At 40.8% G+C, this 12,500-nt stretch overlaps 2 protein-coding genes across 2 annotated transcripts in view; one reads left to right on the top strand and one right to left on the bottom strand.

The window, feature by feature from the left end:
* LOC117759057 (inaD-like protein) overlaps window positions 1-10,133 on the bottom strand; it is a 13,820-nt gene extending 3,687 nt beyond the window's left edge. Inside the window, exons 1-3 of the mRNA XM_034581042.1 lie at window positions 9,721-10,133; window positions 2,264-2,311; window positions 1,995-2,173 (exon numbers count right to left, since the gene is read on the bottom strand). Coding sequence (XP_034436933.1) covers window positions 1,995-2,173; window positions 2,264-2,285 — 201 coding nt within the window. The 5' untranslated portion in view covers window positions 2,286-2,311; window positions 9,721-10,133. The remainder of the gene's footprint in view (window positions 1-1,994; window positions 2,174-2,263; window positions 2,312-9,720) is intronic.
* A 709-nt stretch (window positions 10,134-10,842) lies between these two features.
* The window catches only part of LOC117759056 (TM2 domain-containing protein 1-like), a 6,188-nt gene continuing 4,530 nt past the window's right edge, over window positions 10,843-12,500 (top strand). Inside the window, exons 1-3 of the mRNA XM_034581041.1 lie at window positions 10,843-11,148; window positions 11,445-11,518; window positions 11,707-11,815. Of these exons, the coding sequence (XP_034436932.1) occupies window positions 10,904-11,148; window positions 11,445-11,518; window positions 11,707-11,815 (428 nt within the window). The 5' untranslated portion in view covers window positions 10,843-10,903. The remainder of the gene's footprint in view (window positions 11,149-11,444; window positions 11,519-11,706; window positions 11,816-12,500) is intronic.

The following is a 12,500-nucleotide window of genomic DNA, read 5'->3' as shown; positions in this document are numbered from 1 at the left end:
AGTCAGCGTCCCCACTCAGCGCCACCGGCAGGTCACAGCGACGGCCCGGAGGCGTCCGATACCCGTCCACAGCCGGACACAGTGACTGGACACGTGTAGAGCTGATGTTAAAGTCAAATGATAAAACACCTTGTGACACCATCTAAAATCCTGCAGGAACCAAGTCACTGAAAATATCCAGATTCTGTTCACACGCGTGTTTAACGACTGAAAGCTGCTTCTAATAAATCCTCCTTCACGAGGCTTCGTGCTGGTTCACCTGGAGGAGCCGGGTCTCTGTGAACCGATACAGAGACCGTCTTCAGCTCGTCAGTCCTCTTCAGTCCTCTTCAGTCCATCTGGACGGGTTTGGTCTTTGAGCTCAAACCTGCAGCAGCTGAAGGACATCGAGGACGTGCGACGCTTTCCACACTCACAAGAATTGTTGCTGTAATTAAGATGTTCCAAGTTTTATAATTCAGGATTGGAGTATTTTTACTCAGTAAAAATGTCTTTACAATAAAAACAAAGTCAGTTATTTTGAATAAAAGCTTAAATTCACCTCAGTTAAGATTATCAGATTAATAAAAGTCAGGTCCTCATCCTGATCTGTCGCTAATTTTTGCTGAATTTTCAAAATATCTTCCAAAAGAAATTAGTTTTTCGTGAATATTAAGAGGTAATTCAAGGAGATAAACATTAGGTGGCGCTAATTCTCCTGTAATAATAATATCACTGGAAGAGGTGAGGTAATTAAAAGTGGAGCCGACAGGTTGATAAGAGTCTTTCACAGACACACATCAGTGTTTCTGTTTGTTGGTCTGAAAACAGAATAAACAATGAGAGGAAGAAAGATGAATTTGAGTTCTAAATATTTGGTTGTATTTGTGTTTTCTCTAAAGTTGTAATTATTTACAATAAAGTTCACAGTTAAACCAGAGCTCTCCATAAGTGACCATCGGATCTCAGCCGGTAACTTTACTAATGCTGTTTAATCTGATTATGTCAGTGGTCTGTGGTTGTGTGTGTGGTCTGTGGTTGTGTGTGTGGTTGTGTGTGTGGTCTGTGGTTGTGTGTGTGGTCTGTGGTTGTGTCTGTGGTTGTGTGTGTGGTCTGTGGTTGTGTTTGTGGTCTGTGGTTGTGTCTGTGGTCTGTGGTTGTGTTTGTGGTCTGTGGTTGTGTCTGTGGTCTGTGGTTGTGTCTGTGGTTGTGTGTGTGGTCTGTGGTTGTGTGTGTGGTCTGTGGTTGTGTCTGTGGTCTGTGGTTGTGTCTGTGGTTGTGTGTGTGGTCTGTGGTTGTGTGTGTGGTCTGTGGTTGTGTTTGTGGTCTGTGGTTGTGTCTGTGGTCTGTGGTTGTGTTTGTGGTCTGTGGTTGTGTCTGTGGTCTGTGGTTGTGTCTGTGGTTGTGTGTGTGGTCTGTGGTTGTGTCTGTGGTTGTGTGTGTGGTCTGTGGTTGTGTCTGTGGTTGTGTGTGTGGTCTGTGTGTGGTCTGTGGTTGTGTGTGTGGTCTGTGGTTGTGTCTGTGGTTGTGGTCTGTGGTCTGTGTGTGGTCTGTGGTTGTGTGTGTGGTCTGTGGTTGTGTGTGTGGTCTGTGGTTGTGTGTGTGGTCTGTGGTTGTGTCTGTGGTTGTGTCTGTGGTCTTGTCACCAGCAGGGTCTCACCTGGTGTCTCAGCTGTTTGATGGAGTGCTGCAGTGTCAGGATGTGGTCTGTGGTTGTGTCTGTGGTTGTGTCTGTGGTCTTGTCACCAGCAGGGTCTCACCTGGTGTCTCAGCTGTTTGATGGAGTGCTGCAGTGTCAGGATGTGGTTGTGTGTGTGGTCTGTGGTTGTGTCTGTGGTTGTGTCTGTGGTCTTGTCACCAGCAGGGTCTCACCTGGTGTCTCAGCTGTTTGATGGAGTGCTGCAGTGTCAGGATGTGGTTGTGTGTGTGGTCTGTGGTTGTGTCTGTGGTTATGTCTGTGGTCTGTGGTTGTGTCTGTGGTTGTGTCTGTGGTCTTGTCACCAGCAGGGTCTCACCTGGTGTCTCAGCTGTTTGATGGAGTGCTGCAGTGTCAGGATGTGGTTGAACAAAGGGCTCTGCAGCGTCTCCCTCAGGTTCCCCACAGAGTCACTGTGAGTCCACTCCTCCTTCTGGACCAGTTTAGAGTGAAGACGGTCCAGAGCTCCGAGAACCTGCTGCCGCTCGGCAGAGGACACTGAGGACACACAGACACACACAGAGTGTAAACCTGCTGTAAACAAGTCAACAGTCTGAATGATGACAACTTGATGACAACGATTTTTACCTGTCAGGACATTTTCAAACATCTTCTTCCTTCTGTCTGTCGTTCTGCTTCAAGAGAAACAAAGAAGAAAATCATTTCACTTTTATTTCAAATAAATCATAGAAACTCGATGGATGATTCTGACAGGGAACGATAAGGCAATGAGCGACATGTGACAACCACAAAACTGAGGTTGTCACATGTCAATAAACTTAACAAAGAGACACAAAACAACCACAAAGACACAAAACAACCACAAAGAGACACAAAACCACCACAAACAGACACAAAACAACCACAAAGAGACACAAAACAACCACAAAGAGACACAAAACAACCACAAAGACACAAAAAACACCAAAGAGACAAAAGACCACCACAAAGAGACACAAAACAAAAACAAACAGACACAAAACAACAACAAACCGACACAAAACAACCACAAACATACACAAAACAACCACAAAGAGACACAAAACAACTACCAACCGACACAAAACAACCACAAAGAGACACAAAACCACCACAAAGAGACACAAAACAACAAACAGACACAAAACAACCACAAAGAGACACAAAACAACCACAAACATACACAAAACAACAACAAACAGACACAAAACAACCACAAAGAGACACAAAACAACAAACAGACACAAAACAACAAACAGACACAAAACAACCACAAAGAGACACAAAACAACAACAAACAGACACAAAACAACCACAAAGAGACACAAAACAACCACAAACAGACACAAAACAACTACCAACCGACACAAAACAACCACAAAGAGACACAAAACCACCACAAAGAGACACAAAACAACAAACAGACACAAAACAACAACAAACAGACACAAAACAACAACAAACAGACACAAAACAACAAACAGACACAAAACAACCACAAAGAGACACAAAACAACCACAAACATACACAAAACAACAACAAACAGACACAAAACCACCACAAAGAGACACAAAACAACAAACAGACACAAAACAACCACAAAGAGACACAAAACAACAACAAACAGACACAAAACAACCACAAAGAGACACAAAACAACCACAAACAGACACAAAACAACTGTTTTGTGAAGCAGAACTGTCGTTCTGCTTCAAGAGAAACAAAGAAGAAAATCATTTCACTTTTATTTCAAATAAATCATAGAAACTCGATGGATGATTCTGACAGGGAACGATAAGGCAATGAGCGACATGTGACAACCACAAAACTGAGGTTGTCACAGGTCAATAAACTTAACAAAGAGACACAAAACAACCACAAAGACACAAAACAACCACAAAGAGACACAAAACCACCACAAACAGACACAAAACAACCACAAAGACACACAAAACACCAAAGAGACAAAAGACCACCACAAAGAGACACAAAACAACAACAAACAGACACAAAACAACCACAAAGAGACACAAAACAAAAACAAACAGACACAAAACAACAACAAACCGACACAAAACAACCACAAACATACACAAAACAACCACAAAGAGACACAAAACAACTACCAACCGACACAAAACAACCACAAAGAGACACAAAACCACCACAAAGAGACACAAAACAACAAACAGACACAAAACAACAACAAACAGACACAAAACAACAAACAGACACAAAACAACCACAAAGAGACACAAAACAACCACAAACATACACAAAACAACAACAAACAGACACAAAACCACCACAAAGAGACACAAAACAACAAACAGACACAAAACAACCACAAAGAGACACAAAACAACAACAAACAGACACAAAACAACCACAAAGAGACACAAAACAACCACAAACAGACACAAAACAACTACCAACCGACACAAAACAACCACAAAGAGACACAAAACCACCACAAAGAGACACAAAACAACAAACAGACACAAAACAACCACAAAGAGACACAAAACAACTACCAACCAGACACAAAACAACAACAAACAGACACAAAACAACCACAAAGAGACACAAAACAACTACCAACCGACACAAAACCACCACAAAGAGACACAAAACAACAAACAGACACAAAACAACCACAAAGAGACACAAAACAACCACAAAGAGACACAAAACAACCACAAAGAGACGCAAAACAACCACAAAGAGACACAAAACAACCACAAACAGACACAAAACAACCACAAACAGACACAAAACAACCACAAAGAGACACAAAACAACCACAAAGAGACACAAAACAACCACAAACAGACACAAAACAACCACAAAGAGACACAAAACAACCACAAAGAGATGCAAAACAACCACAAAGACACAAAAAACACCAAAGAGACAAAAGACCACCACAAAGAGACACAAAACAACCACAAAGAGACACAAAACCACCACAAACCGACACAAAACAACCACAAAGAGACGCAAAACAACCACAAAGAGACACAAAACAACCACAAACAGACACAAAACAACCACAAACAGACACAAAACAACCACAAAGAGACACAAAACAACCACAAACAGACACAAAACAACCACAAACAGACACAAAACAACCACAAAGAGACACAAAACAACCACAAAGAGATGCAAAACAACCACAAAGACACAAAAAACACCAAAGAGACAAAAGACCACCACAAAGAGACACAAAACAACCACAAAGAGACACAAAACCACCACAAACCGACACAAAACAACCACAAAGAGACACAAAACCACCACAAACAGACACAAAACAACCACAAAGAGACACAAAACAACTACCAACCGACACAAAACAACCACAGAGACACAAAACCACCACAAAGAGACACAAAACAACAAACAGACACAAAACAACAACAAACAGACACAAAACAACAACAAACAGACACAAAACAACTACCAACCGACACAAAACCACCACAAAGAGACACAAAACAACAAACAGACACAAAACAACCACAAAGAGACACAAAACAACAACAAACAGACACAAAACAACCACAAACAGACACAAAACAACAACAAACAGACACAAAACAACCACAAAGAGACACAAAACAACCACAAAGAGACGCAAAAATCCACAAAGAGACACAAAACAACCACAAAGAGATGCAAAACAACCACAAAGATACCCAAAAAAACCACAAACAGACACAAAACAACCACAAAGAGACACAAAACAACCACAAACAGACACAAAACAACCACAAAGAGACACAAAACAACCACAAAGAGATGCAAAACAACCACAAAGACACAAAAAACACCAAAGAGACAAAAGACCACAACAAAGAGACACAAAACAACCACAAAGAGACACAAAACAACCACAAAGACACAAAAAACACCAAAGAGACAAAAGACCACCACAAAGAGACACAAAACAACCACAAAGAGACGCAAAAATCCACAGATACCCAAAAAAACCACAAACAGACACAAAACAACCACATAGAGACACAAAACAACCACAAAGAGACACAAAACAACCACAAAGAGACACAAAACAACCACAAAGACACAAAAAACACCAAAGAGACAAAAGACCACCACAAAGAGACACAAAACAACCACAAAGAGACGCAAAAATCCACAAAGATACCCAAAAAACCACAAACAGACACAAAACAACCACATAGAGACGCAAAACAACCACAAAGAGGCACAAAACAACCACATAGAGACACAAAACAACCACAAAAAAACACAAAACAACCACAAAGAGACGCAAAACAACCACAAAGAGACGCAAAACCACCACAAAGAGACACAAAACAACAAACAGACACAAAACAACCACAAAGAGACACAAAACAACCACAAACATACACAAAACAACAACAAACAGACACAAAACAACCACAAAGAGACACAAAACAACAAACAGACACAAAACAACAAACAGACACAAAACAACCACAAAGAGACACAAAACAACAACAAACAGACACAAAACAACCACAAAGAGACACAAAACAACCACAAACAGACACAAAACAACTACCAACCGACACAAAACAACCACAAAGAGACACAAAACCACCACAAAGAGACACAAAACAACTACCAACCGACACAAAACAACCACAAAGAGACACAAAACCACCACAAAGAGACACAAAACAACAAACAGACACAAAACAACAACAAACAGACACAAAACAACAACAAACAGACACAAAACAACAAACAGACACAAAACAACCACAAAGAGACACAAAACAACCACAAACATACACAAAACAACAACAAACAGACACAAAACCACCACAAAGAGACACAAAACAACAAACAGACACAAAACAACCACAAAGAGACACAAAACAACAACAAACAGACACAAAACAACCACAAAGAGACACAAAACAACCACAAACAGACACAAAACAACTGTTTTGTGAAGCAGAACTGTCGTTCTGCTTCAAGAGAAACAAAGAAGAAAATCATTTCACTTTTATTTCAAATAAATCATAGAAACTCGATGGATGATTCTGACAGGGAACGATAAGACAATGAGCGACATGTGACAACCACAAAACTGAGGTTGTCACAGGTCAATAAACTTAACAAAGAGACACAAAACAACCACAAAGACACAAAACAACCACAAAGAGACACAAAACCACCACAAACAGACACAAAACAACCACAAAGACACACAAAACACCAAAGAGACAAAAGACCACCACAAAGAGACACAAAACAACAACAAACAGACACAAAACAACCACAAAGAGACACAAAACAAAAACAAACAGACACAAAACAACAACAAACCGACACAAAACAACCACAAACATACACAAAACAACCACAAAGAGACACAAAACAACTACCAACCGACACAAAACAACCACAAAGAGACACAAAACCACCACAAAGAGACACAAAACAACAAACAGACACAAAACAACAACAAACAGACACAAAACAACAAACAGACACAAAACAACCACAAAGAGACACAAAACAACCACAAACATACACAAAACAACAACAAACAGACACAAAACCACCACAAAGAGACACAAAACAACAAACAGACACAAAACAACCACAAAGAGACACAAAACAACAACAAACAGACACAAAACAACCACAAAGAGACACAAAACAACCACAAACAGACACAAAACAACTACCAACCGACACAAAACAACCACAAAGAGACACAAAACCACCACAAAGAGACACAAAACAACAAACAGACACAAAACAACCACAAAGAGACACAAAACAACTACCAACCAGACACAAAACAACAACAAACAGACACAAAACAACCACAAAGAGACACAAAACAACTACCAACCGACACAAAACCACCACAAAGAGACACAAAACAACAAACAGACACAAAACAACCACAAAGAGACACAAAACAACCACAAAGAGACACAAAACAACCACAAAGAGACACAAAACAACCACAAAGAGACGCAAAACAACCACAAAGAGACACAAAACAACCACAAACAGACACAAAACAACCACAAAGAGACACAAAACAACCACAAAGAGACACAAAACAACCACAAACAGACACAAAACAACCACAAAGAGACACAAAACAACCACAAAGAGATGCAAAACAACCACAAAGACACAAAAAACACCAAAGAGACAAAAGACCACCACAAAGAGACACAAAACAACCACAAAGAGACACAAAACCACCACAAACCGACACAAAACAACCACAAAGAGACGCAAAACAACCACAAAGAGACACAAAACAACCACAAACAGACACAAAACAACCACAAAGAGACACAAAACAACCACAAACAGACACAAAACAACCACAAACAGACACAAAACAACCACAAAGAGACACAAAACAACCACAAAGAGATGCAAAACAACCACAAAGACACAAAAAACACCAAAGAGACAAAAGACCACCACAAAGAGACACAAAACAACCACAAAGAGACACAAAACCACCACAAACCGACACAAAACAACCACAAAGAGACACAAAACCACCACAAACAGACACAAAACAACCACAAAGAGACACAAAACAACTACCAACCGACACAAAACAACCACAGAGACACAAAACCACCACAAAGAGACACAAAACAACAAACAGACACAAAACAACAACAAACAGACACAAAACAACAACAAACAGACACAAAACAACTACCAACCGACACAAAACCACCACAAAGAGACACAAAACAACAAACAGACACAAAACAACCACAAAGAGACACAAAACAACAACAAACAGACACAAAACAACCACAAACAGACACAAAACAACAACAAACAGACACAAAACAACCACAAAGAGACGCAAAACAACCACAAAGAGACGCAAAAATCCACAAAGAGACACAAAACAACCACAAAGAGATGCAAAACAACCACAAAGATACCCAAAAAACCACAAACAGACACAAAACAACCACAAAGAGACACAAAACAACCACAAACAGACACAAAACAACCACAAAGAGACACAAAACAACCACAAAGAGATGCAAAACAACCACAAAGACACAAAAAACACCAAAGAGACAAAAGACCACAACAAAGAGACACAAAACAACCACAAAGAGACACAAAACAACCACAAAGACACAAAAAACACCAAAGAGACAAAAGACCACCACAAAGAGACACAAAACAACCACAAAGAGACGCAAAAATCCACAGATACCCAAAAAACCACAAACAGACACAAAACAACCACATAGAGACACAAAACAACCACAAAGAGACACAAAACAACCACAAAGAGACACAAAACAACCACAAAGACACAAAAAACACCAAAGAGACAAAAGACCACCACAAAGAGACACAAAACAACAACAAAGAGACGCAAAAATCCACAAAGATACCCAAAAAACCACAAACAGACACAAAACAACCACATAGAGACGCAAAACAACCACAAAGAGGCACAAAACAACCACAAAGAGGCACAAAACAACCACAAAGAGACGCAAAACAACCACAAAGAGACACGAAACAACCACAAAGACACAAAACAACCACAAAGAGACACGAAACAACCACAAAGACACAAAACAACCACAAAGACACAAAACAACCACAAAGATGGTCAGTTTATTGTTGTTGACATGTTTCTAACGGTGTGAACCAGTCGGTGACACGTTCAGGTGAGAGGCTGTTATCACACTGATCTCACACATGCACACGCACACGCACCAACGAGACTGAAACTGAGTGCGTGCGAAGGGAAACTCACCTGTGACCTCACCTGAGAAAAGCAGGAAGTGAAACTCGGAGGGGGGGAACTGTAATCAACACAACATGTGTGTTGTTGTGGTGTGTGTTGATGTGTTGTGTTGTTGTGTTGATGTGTTGTGTCTCTACAAACAGGAACGATGCTTCCTCGTCCACAGATCAACAGGTGAATGGACGTGAAGAAGAAGATGAAGATGAAGAAGATGAAGAAGATGAAGAAGAAGATGAAGAAGAGGAGACATTTTAAAAACTCACTTTATGTCCAGACTTTTCTCCTCTTCTGGAAACACACAACTTCTCCTCCATCAGCGACACAACTGCACCGACACACAACACACACACCCTCCGCTGCCTGCTAGCATGCTAACTTAGCTTCCTGAACTCTGGAAGTGGAAAGTGTCGTTACGGGTCGAACCGGGACGAGGGTCCGTGGACGAGCGGCGGCGGCGGGGCACCGGGGCACCGGGGCACCGGGGGACCGGGGGACCGGGAGCACAGCGACCTGCGGACGGTTGTGAACCCGGAGAAGATTCACCTCAACTGGGCTGAGTCCGCCAGGAGAGCCGCTTTAATGCTGCGTTCACAGGCAGGCGGACATACCACCACTCACTGACAGCACCGATGTTTGTCAGTTCTTATTTTCATGAAGTTTCATAAAGTCTTTATTGTTTCTGCTTCGTGACTCTGATGCTGATTTTGTGTTTTTATCATATGGTTCATAAACGATGACAATATCTACCGTACAAAACTAAGAATACAATTAAGAGAAACTGAAGGATATGAAATATGTTCTACTCTCTTCAATGTTCATTCACTTTATGCAAAACCTTCAACTATATTAATTAATAGAATCAATCAAATTCTAGTCAATTTACTTTCCATCCTCTTTAAACAGATATTTATAATAATCTAGTAATAATGCAGAAGAAGTGAGAACAGACTGCTAATCTTCAGGTATGAATATTTATTCAGTATGAATATACATGTTCTTATATATTATGTGTGTATTATAGAATCATTAGTCCAACAATCTTGGTTCCATGATGTTTGGGAGCCATGATTGATTTGATCTATGTCGTAGTCAATAACAATTAATGACTTATGGTATAATATTTATAACTTTTATACAAATAGTTTTACACTTAAAAAGCCAGAGTCAACTGTTAAAATACCAAAAATAATTAGAAGATTTAAAAGTACACGCGAAAACAAAAGAACAATGTATGTACTTTCTTGTCACTGTTTTTAATATTATATTAACTGTGAAACATTACACATCACACTAACACGACAATACATTCATAATAATAATGAAATGCAGTTACACTGGTGTCTTATTAGAAAGTAAAGAGTGAGAGTATAAAGTACACATCTGGAATAAGTTCGATCTGACTCTATATTTAACATCAGATCAAACACTGAGCTGTTTTCTGTCACAACTGGAATTTACCATGTTGAACGCAGCATCGTGTCACGTGACAGCCTCAGCCATGGCGTCCTCCAGGACGTCTGTGTTGTGTTCGGGCTCCGGGTTCTCCTGGTGCTCCGGGTTCTCCTGGTTCTCCTGGTGCTCCTGGTGCTCCTGGTGCTCCGGGTTCTCCTGGTTGTGGCCTCTGCTCTTCTTCTCGCTGTGTCTCCACTTTGATCACGTGGTGACGGAGGACGCGCGGAGCTGCGAGGAGCTGCGGCTCGGACAGTATCCCCCTGTTAGCTGGGGCTAAGCTAACCGGCTAGCTGCTGCTGGGTGCTTAGTGTGTAGTAGGGTTGTGTTAGCTTGTGTTAGCTTGTGTTGGTGTTAATGGTAGGCGGTCTTATGTTGTGTTAGTGTTGTGCTACTGCTGTGTTTGCGTTATGTTGTGTTAGTGTTATTGTTATGACAGTCTTGTGTTATTGTTGTGTTTGACTCCTATACTGTTGTCATGTATCTGTGTCACGGGTTAGGATGTGTTGTTGTTGTGTCACTGTTGTGTTGGACTCCTTCACTCTTCTCATGTATTTGTGTAATGGCCCAAAGATCGATGAAGCCACTCAGGAGCCAGAGAACTGCAGGGACACGACAGCGTGGGGTGGGTGTGACCGGAAGTGACATCTGTTTATGTATTTACGTCTTCGACACACAAGTCATAAATCACACAATCACCTGTTTGTTTGTTTGTTTGTTTGTTTGTGTGTGTGTGTGTGTGTGTGTGTGTGTGTGTGTGTGTGTGTGTGTGTGTGTGTGTGTGTGTGTGTGTGTGTGTGTGTGTGTGTGTAGTGGAGTGTCTCCCTGCTCCAAACATCAGCTGTCGACTCTCCAATGGGACGGAGTTCAGGTTCAGTGGGAAGGAGGTGGGCTTCAACAAAACCATCTCCTGCAGGAATGTGTGAGTGTTCACACACACACATACACACACAGACACACACACAGACACACACACACTGCTGTGTTTGCACAGTGTTGTGAGAGATTCTTCTCTTTGTGATAGTTTGGGTTGATTGTTGATTATCGGGCGTCTGCAGCTCTTGAGTCCTCAGAAGGTGTAAAAGTCTCAGTTTCCTGCTGCACTGACGTTAGTTATAACTTAATAACTGATCTGAGTCCAGCTCTGAATGAATCCTGAGATGAAGAGTCTGTGGACACAGACTCATTTTTATTTTCTAAAATACTTCATTAATAAAAGAACTGAATATTAATGTTCAAACTCGTATTGATGACTTGAAACCAGACGCTTCTGTCATGTTTCGCTGCAGCACATGAAGAAGTAAATAACTTCCTGTCACATGAATCAGACATATTAAATATCAATTGTTTGTTTTTTCATTTTCTGTCTTTGACTTGACTTAAAATCAAAAGTATGAGAAACAAGTTGTTTGATTCATAAATGAAGAACGAGCTTGATGATTTCTTAGAATTATCAGATTCTTGATTCTCTGCTGAACGTGAAAAGAACCAGTCTGTCTCACACCTGTAGGACAGTGACAGCTACGCTCCCTGTGGCTGTCTTAGTCTTAAATGTTAATTTGTAGAAACCATAGATACGGTTTGTGCTCATAAAATTATTGTTATCA

Source organism: Hippoglossus hippoglossus, unplaced genomic scaffold (genome assembly GCF_009819705.1).
Source record: "Hippoglossus hippoglossus isolate fHipHip1 unplaced genomic scaffold, fHipHip1.pri scaffold_87_arrow_ctg1, whole genome shotgun sequence".
In the NCBI taxonomy this organism is placed as follows: Eukaryota; Metazoa; Chordata; class Actinopteri; order Pleuronectiformes; family Pleuronectidae; genus Hippoglossus; species Hippoglossus hippoglossus.
Note: the sequence above shows the minus strand (reverse complement) of the source record. Positions and strands in the feature narration are given on the sequence as shown.